The sequence below is a fragment of the Marmota flaviventris genome, chromosome 3, assembly GCF_047511675.1.
Source record: "Marmota flaviventris isolate mMarFla1 chromosome 3, mMarFla1.hap1, whole genome shotgun sequence".
NCBI classification, from domain to species: domain Eukaryota; kingdom Metazoa; phylum Chordata; class Mammalia; order Rodentia; family Sciuridae; genus Marmota; species Marmota flaviventris.
The window spans coordinates 94,903,922-94,930,868 of record NC_092500.1 but is presented as its reverse complement, the minus strand read 5'-3'; the positions used below and the strand labels follow the sequence as shown (position 1 = coordinate 94,930,868).

The 26,947-nt window shown below is 38.2% G+C and overlaps 1 protein-coding gene across 1 annotated transcript in view; it reads right to left on the bottom strand.

The window, feature by feature from the left end:
- The window catches only part of Gucy2c (guanylate cyclase 2C), a 74,639-nt gene extending 48,013 nt beyond the window's left edge, over positions 1–26,626 (bottom strand). The window contains exons 1-10 of the mRNA XM_027955980.2: positions 26,410–26,626; positions 18,268–18,380; positions 16,730–16,794; positions 13,520–13,735; positions 12,437–12,558; positions 10,693–10,789; positions 8,022–8,139; positions 7,077–7,212; positions 5,454–5,539; positions 2,839–2,950 (exon numbers count right to left, since the gene is read on the bottom strand). Of these exons, the coding sequence (XP_027811781.1) occupies positions 2,839–2,950; positions 5,454–5,539; positions 7,077–7,212; positions 8,022–8,139; positions 10,693–10,789; positions 12,437–12,558; positions 13,520–13,735; positions 16,730–16,794; positions 18,268–18,380; positions 26,410–26,626 (1,282 nt within the window). The remainder of the gene's footprint in view (positions 1–2,838; positions 2,951–5,453; positions 5,540–7,076; positions 7,213–8,021; positions 8,140–10,692; positions 10,790–12,436; positions 12,559–13,519; positions 13,736–16,729; positions 16,795–18,267; positions 18,381–26,409) is intronic.
- Between the last annotated feature and the right edge of the window lie 321 nt (positions 26,627–26,947).

Sequence of the window (26,947 nt, the reverse complement as noted above, 5' to 3'; positions counted from 1 at the left end):
GACTGTACCTTTAAAAATATAAAAAGACATGTAAACAAATATAAATGCTAGGAGTCAGGTAGGGTAAGAGCAAGATAAATAAGATTAATAACCTCCTGGGTTGTTAAAATAAGTTAGGACAAATGAAATAAAGTTAAATCTTGAAATGAGTGTATGTTTGCAAGTTGAATGGGGGAGGGTAATAAATTCTAGACAGAGGGAGTAGCATGAACAAGGACACAGGGGCACAAATTTGTATGCCCTTCCTTTAAAGAGGTAGGAGGAAGTTGAGAGTGGGGAAGGGATTTTTCAAGAGAAAAGATATGGCTGGAAAAATAGGAAGGTCATGAGCATATTGTACTCTATTCAGTCATTTGGACTTTGTTCTGCAGGTAGAGAGAGCTGCCAGTAGAAGTGTTGGCAACAGTGTGGTGATGTGAGGGGTTGCCTTGGAGGTGGGAGCACTGGAGCAGGAAGGCTGCTGGATGTTGCTATAATCCAGGAAGCAGATGATGAGGGCTCTGAGGAGGATACAACCAGATCTGCATTATCCACATTGTTGTATCCCAGATGCTTAGCACATCTTGGGGCACTAACTCACTCTTCCTTAAATGAATGAATAGACAGTGAGGGTGTGATAGCCAGATGAAATATTCTGATTAGTTAGCAAGTGTGTACACAGAAAAAAAAAGGCCAAGCATGCATTCCTTATTTCTATACTATTAGATTATTTGTATACTTTACTTGTAAAGTATAAAACTATAGTAACAGGGAAGTAATGGAAAGTTCTGGCTCAGTTTTGTAGTTAACTGAAAATGGGGTGAAGTTGCCCAGGATAATATAATGCCTCTGTGCTACAAAATATAAATATTTCATGTGATATCTTTTAAGTAAATAATGAGAGTGCTCAAAAATTACTTTTTGAGAAGTTTAGCACTTTAAAAATCACAGCCTTCTATTAAGTAACGAAAAACTTAAACACTGATAAAAACCATACTAAAATTACAAACAACATTGTCACTGAGAGCTGTAATTAGGAGAAAGAAAATAATATTTTAATTCAAGAAGTTACAAAAAGAAGAAGTAGAGAGTTTCAGAAGCCCATGGTAAAAGAAAGAGCTATTTAGAAAGTCAGGTTTGGTTTAGAACTAGGAAGCTTGAAGTTCATTCTAGGGATAATAAAGAAAGCTGATTAAAGAAAAACCAACTTCCAAAAGGAATGCCAACAGTTCCAAATTGCTTGTTGTTTAAAAGACTATGATCCCCAGCCCCACCTCCTTTTGTGCTTTAGTTAACTGCTAATGTCTTTTGAATAAAAGCACGGGAATAATTTTGAACCAAAAGTGACTGATGCAGTGAAAGAGAACTAGGACATTACAGCTTTGGCACAAGCAAGCCCACTAAAGCAGAAATGTGCCCCCTAAGGCACATCAAAATTCCAGAATTTCTGGCTGCAGAGCAGGGCTGGGTTAGAAATATTTTTAGCTTATAATTTTTAAATGCTTTTTAAAAGTGATAAACAAATATAATCAGTAGAAAATATTGAAAATTCTGAAATATACTAATAAAGAAAAATGTATATCTTCCAGAATTATTCTACTCAGTAGCTACCACTGTTAAAATTTTAGCCTGTTTCTTTAGAATCTTCCTTCTTTCTTTCTTTCTTTGTACCTGGGATTGAAAGCAGGGGCAGTTAACCAATGAGCCAAAAATCCCCAGCCCTTTTTTTTTTTTTTTTTTAGGTGCAGATAGACACAACACAATGCCTAGACGAGCACTCCACTGCTGAGCCACAATCCCAGGCCCTTCATGTTTTATTTTGAGACAGGGTCTCACTAAGTTGCTTAAAGCCTCGCTAAATTGCTGAGGCTGGCTTTGAACTTGAGATCCTCCTGCCTCAGACTTCCAAGTCACTGGGATCACAGGTGTGAGCCACCACACCTAGTTTACAATCTTATTTCTGCACAATGTTTAACGAAGTTAGCATCCCAGCATCTTAAGTTTCCTATCATTTAAAATTCTCTGCAAATAATTATTTTAATTGGTTGCATGATGCTCCACTTAAGAATGTCTCATAATTTTCTTTAAAAATGTATTAATGGTATTTACATTTTTTTTTTTTTTGCATCTTTGGGTGTATTTGTCCAAATGTAAAATTTTTTCCCTAAAGACAGTTTAACAATATGGAATTACTGATCATCATTTTAAGTCCTGGCCAAAGCCAGTCATGGATGGAATATTCTAACACTTTATGGCTGAGGAGATACCTGTTCTGCCCAACCTGCTGATGATCAATGTCACAGAGTTGCCTCGCATCTTGCCTGGGTGACAACCTAGCCATGTTGGGCTTTTTATGATGGAGAGACTCTCATCTGATTTGGGTGGGAAACCTTCACTGTAACTGAAATATATGTCCGAGGAAGGAATGGGGGACATGATAGGGGAACATAATCACCAGCCACACCTCAGCTTGATAAAGCATGTATTCATTGCTGAAATAGGTGTCCTTTGAACTTTTCCCAGTAAAATATAAATGGAGAAAAAGTACATGTCTCCCTCTCATTTTTGTCAGTTGCCAAACTTTAGACTTCTATGGAATAATTTATGTCCAAGGGTACAACACATTTTTTAAAGATGGGTCTGGCAAAATTAGAATAGGGGTATTTTCCGTGTTTAATCAGAACTTTAATGTAATTCATGGTTCAGGGAAATAAAGTCCACATTTACAAACCTGGAAAATTTAGTTGGAGGACCAAACCAAACAATAATAATCATAAATTAACTTCATAAACCATATAGTTTACTCTTCTTACCAGAAAAACAATTTTAGGGAAAGGAAATTCACTCAGAATATCTTACCCCGGCCTGGGATATCATTAGGAAGTTTACGGTTCCTCCAGACGAATGTGGGGTACATGTCCTCTGTAGTGGTACTATTTGTGTGGGTGTCATAAGTCAAAAGAATCTTGTACTGTGTCAGGGCACAAAAAAGAAATGGATGAACAGGTGAGGTCTCCTGTCTTGCCCAGTGATATTTGCATTTAAATAACACTTCTCACTGGAACAAGGTAATTGTAAAAAAGCTTGGAACTAGTTAGGATCTGTTTATTGGTTCATGGCATGAACATGGATTTATTTTTTTTCTTGTGAACAAAATTTTTATTTACACACTGTATCTAGGAGCACATAAACTCTTAAACAATTAATTTCCAAAAATGTGCAAGAAATTACTATAATTTGTTTACAAACCAAAACACATATTAAAATCAATGGACTTTAGATAGTGCGTTCTGTGGTGTACGAACATGGATTTAATTTCCATGTGGGCCAATTAGTTTTATATATCTTTATGGCCATGTACAATACCATTAGTCTCTGCCCAACACAGTTACTTTAATTCTTTAGAGAACTAGTCCACGTCGTTCATTTTTACCAATGTTAAAACAGAGTCCAAGAAAAATTTAAAAGCCAACTCCAATTCTCGCCATACATGGTCACCAGTGTTTTCCACAATATTAAGCTGCTTTTGGAAACCATCATGAGTAAAGATATCACAGGTAAAATCCATTATAACATTTTTTTAATACATGCCAAGGGATCCTGAGATAATTCTACATTCCTTAAATTCTATCAATTTCATAATTTTCTAATCTCTTCTATCCCATTAGGTCCCTACACATGACACTAATTAGTTACTACAATAAAAGATTTATTTTTCAAGTAATCTGCTAAAGGAAACATAAAAGGTATATTCTTAAATTATTATTGCAAATATTGAGACATTTTCTAAGAGACATTGGAAAAATAACCATCCTTCTAAATTTACCACCATTTCTTCAATATACTCTGGACAGATAGTTAACATTTTCAAAATTTTACACTTAAGAACAGAATATATAATTGCATACATTGAGGATAGGAAATATCTTATGTATTAGGACATGGCATATTGAATCTCTACTGAAAACTACCTTGGATATGGACTACCATCTCTGTAGCTGTCTTGAGAAGTAATCTCTGGTTTTCCCAAATATACATAATACAATTGATAGCATTAGATTATTGAAAAATTCAACCAAATTTGCTTTTAGAGCGGATAAATGCAGAGAGCAAAGTTTTTCACTTTGAGGAGTTGTCTGAGGCTGAGATAAGATATCATACATGTCTGCCTCTCTCCATGGGACATGAGGGCATCATCCGAGGAGCAAATACTTGGAGGAGGGTGTAGGTATATTTGTAGTTCCTATTAGTGGTTGAAACATTGAGGAGATCCAATTTTAAGGTATTCCCATGGATTTTATTCCAAAAATAGCATTATATTAAAGGTTCATTATAGTAACTAAAAACTATAGATTACTTCTCTGAGATGTTGCCCCCAAATTTCCAGTGTACCTTTCCAAACTGCACATCTTTTCTCTAGTTTTTCACATTTGTCATTGTGGATGTCTTTTGCAAAGCTAGGTCAATATATATATATATACACTCAATATAAGGCAGGTCATAACATTCACTCTGGAAAATGAAAAAATGCATGACTTTTTCTCTTAGATTCCCCAGATATATCAGAATCTGATCTGTTGAAGGAAAAAGCATTTTATTGACCATTTGGTTGGCTGGAACAGTGGCTTTCATAGTTTGGATGAACACAACTTTGAATGACAAAGTGGGGTGTTTTCTTTTTAAATTAAATGTTGATCAGTTGTCACCTAGGTGCTGAATAAAAAGCAAAACACCGGAGACATGGAGAGATGAGTTTAACCCACTCCCTTTCTTTACAGGAACTTCTATATAGGTAAGGAAAAAAGAGATATACATTGTAGATAAAAGCAAAACATTATGGGTCTGACTGTGTGCCTGAAGGATTGCACAGGTCATGATTTTCTTGGGAGGTTTTTTTTAATATTTATTTTTTAGTTGTAGTTGGACACAATACCTTTATTTATTTATTTATTTTTATGTGATGCTGAGGATCGAACCCAGGGCCTTGCACGTTGCTAGGCGAGAGTTCTACCGCTGAGCCACAACCCCAGCCCATTTCCCTGGGAGTTCTGATGGAGAGAACAGAGACTATCTCATAGAAATCTTGAGTAGAGAAAATGAATAAGCAATTCTGAGGAGAGACTTGTTATCTTCTCATTGATATTCCATGAATATTCTGATCCTTATATTAATCTATTTTGGATATATATATATGTGTGTGTGTGTTTGTGTGTGTGTGTGTGTGTGTTTTCCCACACACATATGTATGGAGAGTAAATATAATTGATAATCTGGGTAATAAGTTCTATGGTCTAAAATGCTTAAGGAATACTACCCCAAGTAGGGTATACTTATAAAACGGAAATGAACTGCCTTCAGATTCTAAGCATAACTTTTCCAATTGCTTCGCTATCGACCCTCATCAGGTAACTTCAGGTTATCCTCCTCACCCAGTTGTATCACCCCTATGTTTCCTGATAAGCCATCAGACGTACCTTCTGGGTGTCCATGGAGGCATACAGAAGCACCATAGTATTGTCAATATCCCCACAGTCATCCAAAGTCACAGGACCCGTATAGCCTAGGGCAAAATCAGAGAGCTTTATAGGCCACTATTGACTTCTTGCCTGAAACCACTTGGAACCTGACAGAAAGGTTTCAAATAGCTCTATTTCAAATTTGCTGAAAAGTCGTTAAGCTTAATGTTCTTGTCAGAGGACACTTGAATTGGCTCTTGACCCTGAGATTTCTGAAGGATATTTTTGTGGGAGATGTTGTTTGAGGTAAAAATATTTTTCATTGCATTTAGGATGACACTAAATGTAATCAGTTAATAAATTCCTCAATTATTAGTGACAAACTTTTGCTGAAAATATTTACTAACCTAGTTGCGTAGTGTATAAGTCTAACTTAGACCATAAAAAGAACAAAATCTCTTCACTATCATTTATCTATGAAATAATAGCAGTGTAAGATGAACCTATTAAATGGCTGTTTGGATTTTAAAAGGATCAAATCAGCAATTTCACATGGTTCAACATGATATCTAACACTTATCTCACATTTACGACAAATCATCTCTGTGCTAAGTATTTTCTATGAAGTTATCATTTCATTCTCCCTAGACTACCATGATATGGAAACTATTATCATTTCTATGTTATTCATAAGAAATAATTTATTGATTACATTCAGAAATATTAAGTAATCTGCTCAGGATTGTAAAGCTGATAGGTTATTAAACTAAGACTGAAATAAATGTCTCCTGTCTGAGCCTGGGCCAGGGGCTATTAGGATGCTTGACCATGATCATGGAGGTAAGAAGATTAAGAATGCACTGAAGTGCCTGGGAGAACTTGGGACACAAGGAAGGGTCAATGATTCTCTCTCCCTCCCTGCTTCTTCAGGGGACTGAAATGATCTCTTCTTATCATTGTCATAAGCCACAGCTCCTGGTACAGCCCCTAGATCTACTGCCAGGCAGCTTCTGCCCACTGAAGCTGACAGAAGACTCTCTGTGCAGTTGGACAAAGGTTTTCCAGAGTAAGACTTTAAAGGCAAGTTAGAGAAAAAAAAAAAAAGCTTAACAGGAAAATTTCTTTATAATCTCTGGATAAGATCTGGGAAGTGAAAGGTGAGAATGTGGATAGAGACTTGTGAATAAAGGCGAAGTCAATCCAGCAGTTTGGAGGGACATGTGTTGTTTTGGATGGTATTGTTATGAGGGGTTTGGGCAGTTATAGGTTTAATGGAGTCCTGGATCTTTGAAGGATAGAAAGGGAGGTATAAAGAACCAAAATCAAACTACAAATATTTCTCTTCTTGCTAGTCTCTGAGCATAGCCAGGATGCCACTTGTCTAACTGCATTGTGAGAGCTCATGCTTTCTGAGCCACATGCTTACTCTATGATACCCAAAGGTTCTGAAAGTCTGAGGTATAAACTACTGGGCAGTTATCCAGAGTGGCATTCCTAAAATTGATGCAATGATGTTTGCCCCCAATTGAATTCAAAGGTCTTAGATCTTGAACCATCAATTGCCACCACCCCCATACCATGCCCCATTTCCCAAAGCCCACATCTCTTCAGCTGTGCTGTTTGCTTACAGGAGACCAGTACCTTGAAATGTGAGGTTCCTGAAAGCGTGCGCAAATTTGGAAGTGGCAATAGCTTCTCCATTCTCAAGAAATATCTTCAGCATGTGCCCAAACAGCAAGGTTCCATCCAAGTAAGCAAGAGCAAAGTCATTTTTTTCCTGAATAAGAAAGGAAAATCTTAAAAAGGGTCCCCCCGAAAAAGAGATTCTGGTCTTGAGACTGCAGCAAAATGTTCTTGGGATCAGCAGTTCATTGGAAAGGTAAAGGAATATTTGACCCTTCCCTGGGTCAATGTTCTTTGTTATTCAGTGGCACAATTCTGCTTTCTCTTGGGATCAATAAAATAAGAATACTCCTTTAGGGAAGTACCTACAGGCAGTTATACTTCTTTCCCATGGTGACAAAAGAAATAACTGCAGCCAAGAAAGTCAACATAAAGCATTTTCATGATTCTTATAAGATTTTATACAGAAATACTTGCTCATAGTTTAATGTTTTATTAAAGCGAAAAAGAAGAACACACATGCATGCACACGGGCACACACACAAAAAAAACCTTGTCTTTAAGAATCCTGAATGTGACATGAACAGTTTTGGTGACAGAATACTACCAAGCCTACTTTGAGGACTGGGTATTACTTCAGGCCTCAAATGTCTGCCCTGGGGAGAATAATGGGCAGATCAGAACTCCTCTGTCTCTGTGGCTGTTGCGTGGTGATCCTCACAGAACTGGGCAATGAATTAACACTCTTGCCCCAGTGAGACCAAGTGGTTCTTTTACCTTACGCATTTTGGTCTGCCTGTCTGTGAAGAATCATGTTTGCCAGAGATAGGAAGCAATGCACCTGGGCTGGGGATACAGCTCAGTGTGAGTGCCTGCCTCACATGCACAAGGCCCTGGGTTCAATCCCCAGTAGCGCGTGCACACACACACACACACACACACACACACACACAGACAGCTTACCGGTAAATTACTCCTGGAGAAAGAGGTATTTATCATGGAATTTCCAGGAGGCAGTGTCAGAACAAGGACATTTTTCATATAATCAGGGGCTATGGCATTGTCCTCAAAGTAGTAGTCACTATAATCAAAAACATATGTTCCTCATAAAATTAAGTTCCTCCCAAAACTGAGCTGCATCTTCCACAATTCATAGAAAATATAACATTGGCCTGGAAAATACTTTAAAACTTTTTTTTTTTTTTAGTAATCTACAAAATTTTCTACCTCCCCCAGATAGAAGTGTTTCCCTCTACATTTGCTAAGATGCATGAGAGAACTTAGGCTGTTGTGATTAACATAGGAAAATGGAAAAGAAAATCAGAATACAGGAACATCTTTGAGGGAAATTTTTGGGCTCTGGACATGTGAACCAATACTTGCTCCAAAGGCTTAATGACCCTGGGTGCTCTTAACAACTTAGAGATATTGGGATATGGTACAGAGAAATATTATCATTAAACTTACTTTCCAGATGGTAAAGCATAAGCATAAAAAGTAAACGTTTTCTCTAGCACTGTAAGCTACTTGACACTTGGGACAGTAGCTCATTGACCCTCATTTCATAAGCTCCTCGATGACGCTTGACACACTGCAGACTCTTGATACTGTCTGAGATTGCTCTGAAAATTATGGGGTTTTTATGCTTCCTAATCATTTGGATGTTTCAAAATGCAAAGAATCTAACATGATCAAACTGCTATCACTAGAGTGATCATCATTTAATGTTTAAACACATCTGTGTGCTAAGGACTGTGTTGACTCTTGCTCATATTATCACATCTAATCCTAAATGGACACGCACAAAATGGACATTTTAATTCTCATTTTACAAACGAGATTTCGTCTCAATATGCTAAGACTCAAAGAGTCAAAAGGACCAGAAGTGTCAGAATTAGAATTTGAACACAAATTGGTCTATTTTTGAATCTCATGATGTTCTTGAAACTTAGCCATGAGTCCTTGGGGAGTACTCACAAAGGAAAACTAGCATTTTAGCAGTTGATGGAGGGTTTGCTGAAAGTAAAATTATACCAACTTGACTACATTGAAGACAAAGCAGTCACTAGAATTAATGTGTTGGTGGAAGTGAAATGTTGATAACTTCCTATACTTCTATAGCTATAGTTTCATCTAGCTGTGAAACAGGCCTGCATTCATTTCCCTTCACACTAGGAAAAGTACTCTTAGTGTGGGAGTAAAGACCAGGCTAATATCGGGGAGATGGAGAGCAGCAATCACCTCAGGTCTGAATGCAGACAGGTAATGATTAATGGTCCAGTCAGATAAGTAAAGTCACATGATTCAACTCATGGAACAAGGGGCACAGGCACACCAGCAACACCTCCTTTATGCTTAGAATAACTCATATTACTTTGGCACTTGTTAGTGGGTCTCCAGACATATTATCAGATGAGTGCTAAAAATATGTATAGGCTGTGATAAAAGATGGTTTCTACTCTGCAGAATTCATAGTGCAGAAAAAGTGCAGAGAAGTCACTTGGTAGCAATCTTTTCTTCTGCACATCTCTGGGACTGAGAATAGAAAGCATCCAACAAATTTAATCACATTAAGGTACAATGACTAAGTCCAATGTGTTCTGCATTATAATAAGGAGACCATGATTTAATGTCCAAGTGGAAGCCCTTTTCCTCAGACAAATGCTCCAACCATATAGGATACTAGGACAATGTTAGTCTGTAAACAAGTCAAAATAACACCTGGCATTTTGCCAGGGGAATATTAGAGTTCGTAAACAAGTCTGGATGGTGCCTGGCAAAATGCCAGAGGGAGTGGTTTGAGAAGTAACAAAAGCGAGCCATTAAGTGTGGAGATTCCTTATTGGTTGACTGATGTATCTAGTTTATGCTAATTAGATAAGCTGTGTGGAATGTATAAATACTGCTCCTGTCCTACAATAAACGGCTCCCACTCCTGCTGTATCAACATACACAAGTTGTTCGTCACCCCCCAGTTATTTTGCTGCAGCCGGGCTGCGGCAGGACAACAGGAATAAACTAGGACTCCTCTGGGCTAATATGGACAACAGTCAACTTGATATAATGGACTATAATGTCTTATTGAGATACTATAGTCCCAAAGAAGTGCAAAGAAAATATTACCACCAAGTGATTAGGTCTTAGAAAGCAAGGAATAATTTTACAAATCAAATCTACATAGCTAAAGCTTTACTCTTAACAAATAGACCAGAAAGAAAAGTAAAAGAGGGTCAAATGCCATTAGCAACTGAAGAAAACAAAATGAGGCCCATATTCACAGGAATAATATTATTGAACGGTTAATTGATTTATCTTTTCCTAGACAAAGACCTTAAAATCAGCGTGGGAATCAGGATCCTAGGTTGATGAGTAGGTCTCATGGATGAATGAACATGGATTTAATGGACCTTTAATAAAATTTTGCATTCAGCAATGATGAAGGTGTCAAAGGACTCTATTCCTGGGAAGCTCACAATTGATTATATGAGAATGAGGGTGAGAAGGAAACTTTAATTCAAACACTACTGTCAAACTGAACCCCTTAAGAGGCTGTGCAAAGACCATGTATCTGTTGGAAGCCCTTGGAGTACTTCCTTTCTGAAAGGCGGTCAGTCCCTCCAGGTATGATACCTACTTGAATAGATCCACTAAGATAATGACAGTGTCTTCAGCCACTTCCTGGTCACCCTTCAGGCTGTTGAAAGTTTCTGGTGTACCACACATAACAATTACTGGAGGAGAGAAAGCAAGACAAGGAGAGAAATAAATGGTTGTCTGCACAAGATTGGGAGAAAAACCAGTTTTCTGGATTTGAATACAATATGTCCATATTATATTTTTTAAAATTAATACCAATTCCCTAAATCTCACTCCCTTTTTCACTTATGGTTATGAAGTCAGAATAGGACTGCATGGAGTCTTTAAAAATCTTTTGGTCTTGGGCTGGGGATGTGGCTCAAGCGGTAACGCGCTCGCCTGGCATGCGCGAGGCACTGGGTTCGATCCTCAGCACCATATAAAAATAAAATAAAGATGTTGTGTCCATCGAAAACTAAAAATAAATATTAAAAAAATTCTCTCTTTCTCTTTTAAAAAAAATCTTTTGGTCTGTTCCCTTAATTTCATAGATTTAGGGAGACTGACGCCAAAAGCCAAAGGGGTCCTTTGATTGGTAGATGACTGAGACAACTGAGACAGCTCTGAGCAGAACTCAAGTTGTGAATGCTTATTCCATTACACTAAGGTGGAGTTATTATAGAAGTCATTTTCAGATAAGGGAAGTGCACCCTACCATTTCGAAAATGATTGAAAAGATACAGTAAAAGTGAATATGAAAAGAATTTATAAAGTCCTTCTAAGCAACTTTCCTTGGGCTTTGCCTGTACCTTTTTAACTTGGAACTCAGTCTTAGAAATTTGAGTGACAGAATCCAATCGGAAGCTCTACCAGAAACCATAGCTAACTATTTCCTAAATGCATGGTTTTGTGAGAAAGATGAGTTGGGGGAACTTCATTAAACATTTTTTTATTTGCCGTTTTTGTCCAGTTGAATTGTAAAGAATTTAAGGGCATGAATAATGTTATACTTCTTTTATCCTCAGATCTTGGTTAATGTTTTGCAACTGGTAGGTTTTAATATAGCAAATTCTTAATCACAACAGTTTATTTGAGTGAATTCAGACAATCTGCCAAGAAAGCATCTTTTCTTCAAGGAAATTCTCACAATTGATTCCTTTGTTCCTGATATGTTCTGGTTTATAAAAAGAATTTTATGGAAAGTGCAATAAATCACCTAATGATTTATGAGGTTGCTTTTATTCCATTAGTTTTTCACACTTGGCTTCTAACTCATGGGGCAGGTGAGATATAGATTAGGAACGTGAGATGATCTTTGCTGCCTTGTAATTTTTCCTGAGCCTGTATATCAATAAACTTATCTTCTTGGTTAGCAGGAGGATCAGGGTTCAGAACATGTGAGTATTAGTCACAAATCTAATAATATGTTGGATTAAAGTGCACTTAGCAGTTTACCAATGATAGTTTTTGATATCATTTTAGTTTCTAAAAGCTGGATGTTAGCATAATTATCTATATTCATTATGTGAATATATTTATTCAATCCTACTTTTGTGTTTTTTTTTCCAGAGGATAAAAGATACAGTAAAAGTGAAACAATGAAGTAACTAATTAACTAATCAATGAAGGAAACAAAATAATAAAGTTGCAAGCAATTATAGATCTATAGATCTCCTAAATATACAGAATATATACAGGTAATGACGATAACTATTCAGTGGTAAGTTTGTCAAAATGACTCTGAAGGAGGTGGTAGTCATGAGGAAAGGTCTTGCAAAAAGATTGTTTTCCTATATTTTTACCATTGCTTTTCCTTTTATGATTCACTATGATATCCCGAAACTGGTCATCTCGTCTCAAGGTATCCTTGAAGCTGAGTACCTGAGAAAAATAGGAAACTCCAGCCTCTAGAGCATTAAGGTACCTGGAACAGGAAAAGGAGAAAGTAAGAAGACAATTTTGTTTCCTCATGGCCTTCCCATGACTTTCACTTGTTATTTGCAAATCTGTCCTGGGACTTTATTTAAAATTAATTTCTGCTATTAACACAATAGGTAGTACACACCATTATACCACTGATTTAAATTGTGGACAGCTAACTTAGTGAAAGTATAGAGGAAGTTTTAGGGGATCTTCATGCATATATAGAAATAATAGGCATTTGATGGGTCCCTTCTACTTGCTTCCTGCTACTTATAGAAGGGAGGGTCTACTCTGCTCTATGAACCAGAAGCCATTGAAGGTACAGTTCAAAAACTCAGAGTTGATAAGAATAACTTCTGCTCCTATATGAAATGGGATTTTTTGGTGTTCTCCTTCACCCCAAAGTTTCTAGGGTGAGGTCTTAGGGCTGATTCCTATATTTTCCCAGAGGTACATCCCTGTGGTATCCAGTCTTATACTTCTGCAAACCTAGGGGGACAGAGACTGCAGAACTACGCAGCATTCTGGAAGCACCACCTGTAACCCAACCAAAAGACTCTCTCTGCCACTTTTGCTACAGTTGATAAGTACATGTAGCGTGGGCAGAACATACTTTCTCTGGTCTTATAATACCAGTTATTTTTTTTTCTTCAGAGAACTTACTGTGGAGAATCAATAAAACTAATGTGAACATACTTTCAAAACTAGAAGATATGTCATGAATGATCTATGCTGATTATTTTTATGATACTTTATTTGCTTTGACACCTTTGCTTTTATCTCTCTCTCTCTCTCTCTCTCTCTCTCTCTCTCTGTGTGTGTGTGTGTGTGTGTGTGTGTGTGTGTGTGTGTCCATTACTGCTCTATAGATGAAAGGCACATCTGATAATAACCAGGTATCTGCTATGAGTTTATGGCTTACTTTATGGTAAGTGCCCCACAATGTTAATGATCCTCCTTACCAGAAGCAGTCCTCAGTCTCGTTACCATCCTTATAAACATATGAAGTGTTCCAGGAAAAAGGTTTGAATGGCAGATCATTGATCTTCCAAAAGTCAACCAAGAAGTACATCAGTTTTCTAGCTGGAGACATCAGCCTGGTTAAGGTTTCTTTATAGTCACATGACAATCCAAAACTTCCAGCTGAAATCATGGGGTAGTTCAACTGGGTGTCAAGGCTATGCCGAGAGGTGAGAAAGAAACCAATGTTAAGGTTAACTTAAGTAGCACAGATAAGATCCCTCTTTCACCTTTTCTAGCATGTGCATATAAATAGCACAAATGAACTAGGGTCATTGGAGCAAGGTCCTCATGTATATAGATAACCCTCCAGCACAGGTGAATTTAAAAACATGTATTGGCCATGTGCTATGTTCCCAGCACACTGTAGATGGTTTCAGCATTATGCAGATTGGTTACTTTGATTTATTCCTAAATGAGTTACATGCTTTCTGGGCTGGGAAAGGAATAGGACTGAGAAATAGAGATTTGGGCTACCAAGTTCATCATAATTATTTTAAAGCCAGAAAGATGCTTTTTCTCATTTCCCTCCACATATTCCCTTCTTTCCAGCTCTACTAGGGACCACTTTTGAAATGGATGGTAGCAAACGACTTTTCCTTCCTTGCTTAGCACAAGGAACCCTTCTTGTAATTCTTTAAACATATCAAGCTCCATTCTCCATCAAGACAGATGCTAGGATAATGCTCCCTGCCTCTTTTCCTGGAGAACTTTTATTCACCTCTCGGGACCTAATTAAGATATCTCTTTAAGAGGGAAACTTTCACTGATAGCTAAGGACAGGTAATGATTTCGGAGGGTATATGTTAACTATTTGTCATCCCTGCTGGACCGCCAGTTCCCTGAAGGCAGCAGCCATGCCTGACGGCTCACCTCAGTCTGCTGGGCTCACAGGTCAGTGCTCGGTACGTATTTAATGATGGAAGGAAAGCAACATCCCTTTCCATCCTCTGTGCTGGTTGAAAGGATTATTGGGTGTCCTGCTTGCACCTCAAACTCACCATGTTCATGGTCGAATTTATCTTTTATTTTAACTCCTCCAAAATACCTTACCTTGATTTTTTCCCCCATTTCTTTCAGTGTTTTGAGATCTCAAAGTCTATTCCATGCCCTACTTCAATATCCAGTCAATTATGGAGTATGATTGATTCTACCTTCAACTATCTTTAAAGCTGTCCTCCGTTTCTTGCCTGCTGGCTTTTGCTAACTCAGGCCCTTCTTCTCCCTGTGGACTTTCCTGTCATCAGTCTTTGCCCTGTCTTACCTATATGCGGTCATCAATTATTCCTTTCAAAGTTGAGGTTCTTTTCATGGCTCTCCCATGCTCAAAACTCTGGAGATTTCTATGCAAATCTCAACAGATACAACTTCTTTCACCTGGACTGCCCTCACACAGACTTCTAACTATGGTCCTACTTAACGTTTCTAGTCTTTGTCATTCTTCCATACAGTTCCTGAACTCCAATTAATAAACACTTTCACAGATTTTCATCACTGCCCTCTTTACTTGCTTTTACATCTGCCTGGATGGGAAGATTACTCCCTGATCTTTGCCCATTAAAAATTGGTACCGTTCTTCAACACAAAACTCAGATTCCATTTCCTTCAAGAGGTCTTTTCCTTTTTGAAGCTTAACCTCCTGAACCAGAGGTGACCATTTTCTTCCATGTATTCTGCACCTTCTTGTTTGCTCTTCTCTGATGGAAACTGTCTCTCCTTGTATTAGTCACTAGTGTCCCTGTCACCTTCTCTACTTGGCTGTAAAGGGGTGTGTTTTACTTAATTTTCTCCTCACTAACAAAAATAAAATGCTCCATTGCATACAGAAGGTCCTCACAAGTGGAAAATAAATTTTTCTGGTGCCTCTTTCCTTCTCAGTAACAACATTATAAGAGATCAGATAAGACAAATAGTGGGAATGAGTGCAAGGAGTAGGAAGAGTGTGAAAATATCTGAATTTTGGTATGGAGGATGGAATCAGAAAGTGCTCCTGTGGTGTGTCTATGGTATGTGGTGGCCTGGATCTGGGTCTGTTTTACTGCTGGGCAAAGGTATCACAAGCAGACTTACCAATAGAAATTTTGGAAGTCTAATGCTTACCCTCCAAAACTATTGCACAGTGTCCCTTAGCACAGTTTTCTTTGTGCAGACAAAGTGTGGTCCTTGATTCAGGAGAACACTGCACAGATGAAAGAAGTGCACAGGAGAGCTGGGTGCAGTGCTGCATGCCTGTAATCCCAGCAGCTCAGGAGGCTGAGGCAGGAGGATTGCAAGTTCAAAGCCAGCCTCAGCAATTTAGCAAGGCACTTGGCAACTCAGTGAGACCCTGTCTCTAATAAAATATTAAAAAGAGGGTGGGGATATGGCTCAGTGGTTGAGTACCCTTGGGTTCAATCCCCAGTACCGAAAGAAAGGAAGGAAGGAAGGAAGGAAGGAAGGAAGGAAGGAAGGAAGAAAGAGAAATGTACATGTGAAGGATTTTGATTGGAGAAGGTGTGATGAGACAGAACAAAAACATTTTGTGGTGATGTGAATTACACTGAACAAAATTAATGAAAGGGATGGGGGCAATTTTCCTAAAGCCAGATAAATTTTTTCATTCTATAATGTATTATAGGCTTTTTTTCTAAGAGGATACGTGTAGTATGAAAACACTTAAATATGCTATTTTTTTCATCTTCAAATAAGTCTATAAAATAAGTATCTTGCTATTTATTCACTTTTATAAACCTGCATATAAAACAGAGCCCCACTAATACCCTTGGGTGTAGCATTGCCCTTTGTATTTTCCCCTCTGCCCATGCTTTTGTGAATATTACCTTTATTAAACTCCTCAGGCTCTCCGAGGTTTGATGTCCCTGTTTTTTGCTAGGTCCCTGATTTTCTACTCATAATGTGTTGCCTCTTATGCTCCTACGTTAGTGACTCAAACTGAACAACTACTGTGGTCACCCCACTGAGCAAAAGTAGAGCTACCTGGGGAAGGAAATAGCAATTATAGAGAAGAGACAAAATATTAGGGTCCCAAAGCCCTTCACTGTACTGCCTTGACTACACTATTGGTTATTAAATCATTTAGCTTGCAATATCATGTTCTGACTTCAGTTCACAATGATAAAAACAAAAAAACAACAGCAAACCAAACTACTTACTACATCTGGAAGGTGGAGTATGTGCATGAGGGTCCCATGAGAGCACAGCCCAGCTGACCTTTCCTCTGTAGGAGACAACAATACCACTAATGACTAAAATGAAATAAATTAACAAGTGAACAGAAAAGATGTGACAAGGGAAAGGCTTATGGAAAGTTGGGACGTGGCCTGTCAAGAGTTTGAATGTGCAGCAGAAAGGAGTTGCATATTGTGCTTGGGCCAGGCCAGGGACAACTTAAGGGTAGGAAGGTATGAGGGAGAGGAGATGCTGTGGGTGGAGGGGAATGCTATTCCACCAAGGTGAGGTGGATCTCTTATGAGGAGGGGCGGGAAGAGATGAAGGAGGGGCTGTCAGGGCAGATTGGAGATATGGAAGACTTGGGAGTGAAGTTTTAGTTTCAGGGAGAGCTACAAAGAAGGGCTCCTTTGAATCAAATGCAATGTGATCAATTGAGCAATTATCGAACTTATCTCTACTATTTCTCCAAGGGAACCTGGTTGGGAACATCCCATTCCTGGTTTGGAGAACCATGCCTCCACAGAGAAGAGGGAAGAATTGCATACTTCTCTGCAACTGTGAAGGAGAGTTTACCAAACTACCCGGACCACCTTGCGCCCTCCCAAGACAGACCCAGCCAAGCATCCTGACTTGAGTGCCACCTCTCTGGTCAATGTGAGGTTACTGATTAAAGTTCTAGAGTCATGGCTCTACTCCCCACGTTCTTAAATGTCATTTCCCTACTTTCTAGTGGTTGGGCATCTTGAACACCTATGTGTCACTAAAGAGTTTGTGCTATTCTTCAGCTCCTTAAAGTTCTCGTTAGGGTTGAGATTGGAATTGGGAGGAGGAACTGGGCAAGAACCTTCCTCTTCCCATTTCTATTCTTAGATATTACCATTATCACTTGAAGTCAGGTTTCAGATTCAACCCTCAAGCAACCAGCCTGTGACCTGATATGTGGCAATGGCTTGAAACAGATTTCTCATGTGGGGCTGGGAAATGTGTTTTTTTTTTCAATTGTTCTTTTTAGATAGACATATTATCTGTGTATTTTAACACATTATATATTCATGGAGTGTAACTTATTCTACTTAGGATCCCATCCTGTGGGAACTTGATGTAGAGTTTCACTGGTGGTGTATTGACATATGAACATAGGAAAGTTATGTCCGATAATGTGTTTTTAGATATGGCTCCTCGGATATTTCTTGAGGGAAACAAAGGCAAACCAGATTCATATCAACATGTACATTTTTAAAAAAGTTTATCATCAGTTGAAAACAAAATAATTCCTCTCTATATTCCTGAAAGTGTGCAGATAGTACGTAGCTATGTTTCTCCCCACATTCCTGGATTCCTGGAGGGCATTTGGAGAATCCATAGGACACAGGCCAGAAAACCGGCCTCCAAAGCAGTCCACTGCATGGCTGCAAAGGATGGGGAGATGCTTCATGGACATATGCACAGGTTTCGCACTGTGACCATCCCAAGCCAAGGGGGTGGGGTGAAAGCTACATCTATAGAAGAAAACACTTACTGTAATTTCCCTGAGGAGATCCAAGCCTTCGCATGTGCTGCTCCGGCAGTCACCTGACTTGTGAATCAGACCATCGGAATATATAAAGGTAGCATTCACAGTCACATTTAAGCCTGTTATCCAGAAGGGAGGGAAAAAAGAAAACTAGTTTTTTTGTTTGTTTGTTTTTGTAATTTATATCACCTATAGATCTATCTCTTTTTACTGATTCTGAGGGGGAAAAAGGAAGATCCATTTGCAGGCCTGGGAATATTTGAATTCTGAATTTTTAATTCTATTCCTCAGTCATTCCCCCCTCTCCTGCCCCATCTTTCTGTATGTTTCTTTCTGTTCATTTCCCTCTCTCCACAGTATGAGGTATGATTTACCCACCATAAAAGTCATCCATTATAAGAGTAAAATGCCATAATTTTTAGTAAATAAATGGAATTGTGCAGCCATCATCACAGTGCAGCTCATTAAGTCCCAAGTTTTCAATTCTGTGAATATTTCAATGAAACTGACACAGGTGCATTAAAACAGGTTGGAAACCATAGTCTAGGACTTATATATTATTATATCAATTAATTTGAGCTAATAATAATTAATAGTATTCATTAATAATTATAATTATATAGTTAATATTACAAAGATTATATTATGATTATATTCTTATATAATTTGGTTACATAAAATATAATTGCATTATATATTTTATGCTATATTTAAGTTTTTTGGGTTTTTTTATTGGCACCAAGGATTGAACCCAGGGGTGCTTAGCCACGGAGCCACATCCCCATTCCTATATTTAAGTTTTTATAAGTGTTCCACATCTGGGACAATGGGACAAAATGACATTTTTCATATGTCTGATGTTCTTGTCAACTTTTCAAAACTCCAGGTTCAGCAAATTTCTTACACAGAGTTGGACAGTGTGAGGAAAGCAGAAACAGATTCTATGATATCCTGCTCATTCGTATTCCCAAGATGCTGGTTCTGTTTGCTGCTAAATGCATACACAGTTATAATCTTCCTTGGTCTTCGGTCTTTGTTCATTCAGCCAACAAATACTTGTTAAGTTTCTGTTATGTGCCAGGCACTCTTCTTTGTGCTCAGGAGACAGCATTGATCAAAATAAGTCCCTGCTTTCGTGAAGCTTACATTTTCTTTGGGGGAATCACCCAGAATTGTGCTATTTCTCATAGAGTGGTTGTGGAAACCCCTAGGGGGAGCCAGAATCTGAGTGCCACAAGAAGATGAGGCATGCAGATAACGGGTTTCCTGTTGGAGATAGAGCAAGGGCAAAAGTCTTGGGCAGGGTGGTTTTAGAAGCAGTAAGGAAGCCCCTGCAGTTGTGGCAGAGCTAGTAAGGAGTAGAATGGCAAGAGAAAAGGTGGAGGGAGGTCATATCACTCAGGACCTTGTAGGCCTTAGTAAAGACTTTCAATTTATTCTGGGATGGGATGTCTGGGGTGGGAGTGGAGGGTTAAGTAGAGAAATGATATTGTCTGACCGTCATTTAAAAAATATTTCTCTGGAATCTTATATGGAGAATAGATTATAGAGAACAACAACAACAAAAAAAAAGCAGAGAGGTTAGTTAGAAGTCTATGATTAACCTAGGTTAGCTTGAACTAAAGTACTAGTAGCAAAAGTAGAGGAAAATTGCTGAATTTTTTGTTGTTGTTCTTATTAGTTACACATGTCAGAAGAATGTATTTTCACATACATATATGGAGTATAACTTCCCATTCTTCTGGTTGTACATGATATGAAATGACATTGGTCATGCATTCATATATGAACACAGAAAAGTAATGTTTGATTCATTCTACTATCTTTCCTATTCCCACCCCCCTCCCTTCCCTTCATTCCCCTTTGTCTAATCCAAAGTACTTCTATTCTTCCCTGATCCTCTACCCCCTTATTATGAGTTAGCATCCGCATATCAGAGAGACTATTCAGCCTTTGGTTTGTTGGGATTGGCTTATTTCACTTAGCATGATCAAATGGTTGTATTTTGGATGAATCTTGGAGGAAGGGCTGGCAAGAAATTGCTGACAGATGGCATAAAAAGTATGAGAAAATGAGGACTCAGGATAACGTCAATATTTCTGACCTAAGCACGGGGTAAAGGGAATTGCTATTGACCAAAGTAAGAAAGAATGTGGGAGGAGCAAGTTTGTGTATTCCAGGGAGGAATCAGAGTTCAGGTGGACATGTCAGGTGTGGGATGCAGATTAGACTTCCCAACAGACTTAAGTGAGCAGTTGAATATACCAGTGAGGGATAATTATCAGAGTAGTTATACTTACTGATAAAAACTGTCACCTGTGTCTCTCAGATTTATAATTTTAGCACAAAAGGGATGTCTTAGTTTTCTAGAAAACAGCTTGAGACAAAAGTTTCACTGGGCTAGGAGCTGTGGCGCATACCTGTAATCCCAACGGCTCAGGAGACAGAGACAGGAGGTCTGTTGAGTTCAAAGCCAGCCTCAGCAATTTATCGAGACCCTAAGCAACTCAGCAAGACCCTTTCTCTAAATAAAATATTTTAAAAAGGGCTGGGGATGTTGCTCAATGGTTAAGCCCCCCCTGGGTTCAATTCCTGGTAGCAAAAAAAAAAAAAAAATTTTTTTTCAATGGGGTTGTCCCATGTAATAGATGATGGGATCTGAAGTCATGATTATCTCATCCCTAACCCATTGTGCATTTTTGATATCTCAGACCCAAACTCATGCATGAGAGAATAATTTTTGCCAGGTTCACTTAGAGGTTAACAAAATGTATCAATGAACACATGAGTACTCTCACAAAGTTCCCAGGCCAAGACACTCCTTCTCAGATAAAATGAATATAGTTAACAGTCTGTCACCTGTTTTTTTATAAAGAAGATGCTGCCAGATTCTGTTTGCTTTCTTGGTAGACAGGGAAAGAGATTGTATACCATTGCAAAATCTCCAGAAAGGACTTTCTTTATCTTGAAAAATACTCTCTTGCTTTAAATGTTTCTCATCAAGGGTATGGAAGGAAAATATCGCCATTAGTGCCCTAAATGGTGTAAGAGTTTTGATTGGATTTCACTGTAACTTACAAATTTCTCTCTTAGAAATATAAGAATTCAAAACAAGTTTCTCTTTGAAATATCTGCTTGGTCATAGGAGTATCTAGTCTTACTGAACAGTTACCACTCCCGATGTTAGGCATTTCCTGTGTGGTCCACTCCCAAAGACAGAGTGAAGGGTTCTCATTCTGGCCTGAAATCTTTGGATAATAGCTTTAGGTGAAGGCTAAGGCATTGATTGAAGGATATGGGAAATGTCAACCCCCAAGACAAGGAAATGATAATCCCTGGGAAGAAAGTGAAGCATTGATTCTTTCCCAATAAATCCTTTCCCAGTGACAAGACAATCCCTGGGAAAGAGATATCCATCAATCTTAAAATGGCAGTCTCTGGAAAGAGGACAAGGATTGATCCTTTCCCAATAAATCCTTTCCCAGTCTACAGTACAATAGACCCTGGAGGGAAAGAGATAAGCACTGAATGCTGAACCCCATCCTTGTCTAGCAAAAACATTACCCAGTAAAAACAAGTTTCAGATTCTCACAACATGTTTCTTGAATGCCCAAACTGACTCATTCTGTTAAAGAGATTAAGTCATCTCTCAGTGTCCCCTATAAAAACCCAAACCCCTTCTGTAACAAGGGGCCATTTTCTACCCAGAAAATGAGCCCCTCTGATGCCCAAGTCTTTTGCTGAATAAAAGGCATAGCTGACCCATGAAGTCTGCTCCCATCCTGGTTATTTGTGCTTTCATTATGGTGCCAAAACCGTTTTGGGTTTGTTTGTTTGTTTGTTTACACCGATGACAATATTCCTGGGTATTCTAGGCACCACATTTTGAAAGATAAAAATGAGGTATCAGAACATATCAAGCTCTGTCTCTTATGCTATTGTGTCCTTTCAATAGAAAAATAATCTGGACAAATGTCTGATTGCTAAGCCAGAGACATTCTTAATTTGCCAAGACTACCTGGAGACTGGAAAACTCGGTCGTTAGTCTGTCATTGTGAGTGACTTTCTATGTGTTCTTTTTAGAGGCTATTTTAATTTCCCTGACATGGTATCCTCATATGTAAAGAGAGGTCTATACCTAAATTGTCCAGTGGGATAATTTTTAAATAATACCTCTAAAAGTGTAAAGAATATCTATAATAGAAGTTCTTCTGAATATCCAAATAATGCTTTTAAAAGTAGAGACCTGTTATTCCTCGTGATGGAAGTATCTTTGCACACATTCCTACAGCCACCTAAGAAATATGATTATGGGAAATGACAATCCTACCAACTATGGAGCACTTTCTTTTATTTTTGGTTAATTCAAGAAAGCATACACTGGTATTTTGTTCAGTAAGAGGTCCAAATAAGAGGTGTCAGTTCTTTGCTAGGACTTGCATAAGAGAAGAGGTCAATAAAATTAGACTTGTCAGAGAAAATCAGTGGAAGAGGTGAGGTTAGTGATGGGTTTAATAATAATTAACACTTGAGTGTGGCCATGAACCAACCACAGGACTAAGCATTTTATAATGTTTATTTCAGCTAATTCTCACAATAGGGAGAATATAGGGCGTTGAAGCCAGGAGAACAGGAGGCTGGGGTGCTGGGAGGGTGCAGGTGAGGAATGGTAGAAAAGAGGACAGGAGAAGGTCTTGGGAAACAGCAGGAGTCATCAGGCTGACCAGGAGGCAGTGCGCAGGCGCCTGATAGAACCTGGGCTTCAGGAAGATGGCAGTCCTAACCCCTATTAATGTGAAAGCTAATTCCTCCCTTGACTTTTCCTGTCTCTATGAGACTTCTGCTCTCTCCTACCTCCATGAGGTACATTGAAAATGACCCATTTAAAAATCGTAGGTTCCAGGCAGTTCATGAGTGGCACAATAAAACACAAGTGTTAAACCCTGAACAGAGCTTGGGAAAAAGGAACCATTGTGAGTTGAGTGTGACCTTGGACAAGTGACTTCACCACAGGGGCCCCAGTTCCTCTTCCACTTGTGTTATAATAGACTGAAGCATCTCTATCGCAATATGCCTGGCATTGGGATATGAATTTTTACATGCATCATTTTACTTAATTCTTTTCTGAAAACTGCAAGAGAACTAATATTTACCCTAATTTTTAAATGAGAAAATGATGTCATAGAGAAAGTTGATTTCCTTAACATTACAGAGCTAGTAAGTAGTGGAACTGGGATGTGAGCCTAGGGCAGTCTGATTCTAGAATTTATCCTGAGTCCCTTTCAGGAGGTCCATGAAGTCAAAGCTATTTTCATAATTGCACTAAGACATTCTTTGCTTTTTCTACTCTCTTTCATGAGCATATCATGGAATTTTCTGGAGGTACATGATATATGTTATATTGTAACAGATTGAATATAGAGCCAGTATGAGAATTTAGTTCTTTCATTAAATTGAATATTAAAGACATTCTCAATATGCGAATCAATACCACTCTTCTCACCTGCTTTGTTTTGGCTTGAGAAATATAGATTTTTCTTAGAAACATTAATAGATAAAAAGTTTGTTATTTTTAGTGAACTTATAAGCAAATGTTTTAAACATTTCTCAGCTTTAATTTCCAATCTAATAAATATCAATATATATTACCACAATAAACAAAACTCTTCAAGACCATCAATTTTTCCCTTAATTCTTTTTAAGAATGTAAGAGGTCTTGAGACCAGAATGTTTTAACATTTTAGATTCACTCCAGTGGAATATACTATAATATGCTACCTTTGCCTATTTTATCTCTCCACATGATTTCTCAAAAAAAAAAAAAAAAAAAAAGACTGAACATTTTTCAAACAACAAACAAGTATGAACTTTAAACTCTTAATTTTATTCAATTTAACTCTCAGATATATTGTTTTAAATTTTTTCCAAATAGCAATGCTCAGTATATGTAGAACACAAAGTATCTTCTCTCTAAAACCTGCTTCTCTTTTGTTTACTTTTCATGAATATCTATCCAACAAAATGCACTATTGAAGGGGGAAAAAAACAATCTGAGTGAGAGTTCTATAGAACTCTCCTCTCCACTTACTTAATCCATTCAACAACCTCACCATTAGTAACTCTGTATTACCAATCAGATGAGTGAAATTTCAAAACAATAATTCATCCACTCCGATTCAAGTAATAAATGGTGGAGCAGGAATTCAAATCCAGGCTGTATGAATTTAGAGATTAAGATTTTAACCTGTACCCTGCACTATTTATTTTATATGCCAGACATGTTTTTCTCCAAATAGAAATAACGGCCCAGCAACAGCAACAACAACTGCCATTTATTGAGTACTTACCAATAAAGGGACTTACATGCATTTCCTCAGCGAGTCCACACTCTACCCATAAACTATAACTACCACTTATCCTGATTTTAGGGATAAGGAAACTGAAGTTCAGAAAATGTAAGTAATTTGCTTGAGGTTATACTGGCAGTAAGTGGTTGGTCAAGAATATGAACCAAGATCTGTCAGATTCCAAGTCTCCGCTTCTAATAAAGATCTTAGTTCATCCTGCGTAAAGATCTTACAGTAGCAATATGATACACTCATCAGAACCAGACAGAAATGGATCTGGATCCATTTGAAACAGACAACCTGTAGGGCCTTAACAAAGTTATTACTTCTGCTCTGAAACCAGTGTCAATTATACAACCCCACAGAGCTGTGGCAATTAAAGAAATTATGTAATGAAAGTACTTAGAACTTATGTAACACATGACCAGTACATAATGAACAAGGAAACCAGGGCTCAGAGAGTCTGAGGGACCTCACTCACCCAGGGTCACAGAAAAATAGGAGAGTTGTGGGCAGAGACCTCAATTCAGATTCTCAGACCTCAAATCCAGTGTTCTTTTCACTATCTCACACTGTCTCAGTAAAAAAGGGGATTTTATTAAATAACCTCTTAATTCCAGTGTAGCTCTAGATCAAATCCATTCATTTACATCTGAATATAGTTTCAGAAAGAATTGAGAAATATTGTAAATACACAGAAGTAAGTTATACATATCTGAACTGTTGCTCTAATTTCTATAAGATTTTTTTCCCATAGGATTTTAAGTAGAGAAGATCAAGATGTATCATTCCTAAAACGGATAACTATTAATATGTATCAAATTCTCATCAACTCATTAATTCTACTTCTGTTAACCTAATCTCAGGGAATAGAGAAAAATTGTATACAAGAAAACATTTATTGTAGTATTATAAAAACAATCACAAGAAATTAAATAGAATAAAATATTCTACCATAGGAAAATTTCAGAAAACTTGGGTAATATTTATTCTAAGGGATATTGTATATGTGTTCACATGATAACTAGGAAGAACACACAGCAATAGGAAAATTGTCACTTATGGAATAATGTGAAGTGACACAGAAGTATGCAGAATTGTTTCTATGCCATATGGATCACCAACCACGTTCTTAAAAGAGGCATGTGAAAATAGACTGAAAACTTCCAGTGAACAGAAATTTTCCTGAACAATTTATTTTATATTTTACATATTTTATGTAATAAAGTTTATTTTTATAATTAAAAGATACAGTGAGGAACTGTAATAATGAATTTGATTACAAGTTTATTCTGCCTACTACATATGATAATTGCAGCCAGGGGTGATGTAAAGAATCCACAAGTCCAGAGAATAATATCATTCTCTGGATAGAGATAGATTTGGTGCCTGAATGAATTTTACTCCCTTATTTCATCTTCTTGACTGGTAACCCTGTGGGTAATATTTATTCTAAGGGATAAATATTACCCAGGACTTGAGATTGAGCTGCTCTTGAGCTGCTATAGAAGAAAGCACAATGCCTCCCTGAACTGGGCAATAAACCCAGTTTTAACTGGGGTATTTTACTGCTGTGAACGTTTTACATTTTCCTGGCTTGAAGCTATCCCCAGAAAAGGTGCATGGTAAGTGAGTACAACGTGGTCAGGTTCAAATTCTCCCCACTGAAGATCTACTGCCTGGAAACAGAAAGGGGTTTAGAGATGGACCTTGGGGAAGGTTGAGCGATCAGGCAAAGTACAGAAGGTCCATGCTTAGCCAGAGGTGGTAGCAGAGGAGGATTCTATTACCCTGTTCTTACCAGCTTCGTGCAGACGCATTCTCACTATGTCCAATCCCTCATTCACAGCTTCTCTCAACTTATCCAGGGGCTCTGGGAAGGCCGAGTTGTTCATCATCAGGACGCTGATCTCATAGGTGTCATTATGGCAGTTTTGACTGAACTGGGAGGCCCACAACATCAGCCAAGGCTGGAACAACAGTGAACACAAAGCCAAACCCAGCAGTGGGGTCTTCATGACTTCAAACCCGTACTCCCCACACTCACTTGCTTTGTTCTGGCTTCCAGGGACGTGGGAACTCTGGCTGGATAGCCTCTAGCTGACTTGCTGTGTCCACTCCTCTCCACACTCCTTTCTGGTCATGCCCCACTGGTCACATGGGCCATGGGACACAGCCTGCCTACCAGCAATTAGCAGCTGCATTATGGTAGGAGATGAACCAAAGTTCACTATATGTTTGCACACAGAAAGGTTAGAGCTATAAACAGGGAAATTGCCTGGGCCTCACCCAGTAAAATACATCAACTTGTGACACAACACTGAGAAGAGAAAGAAGAG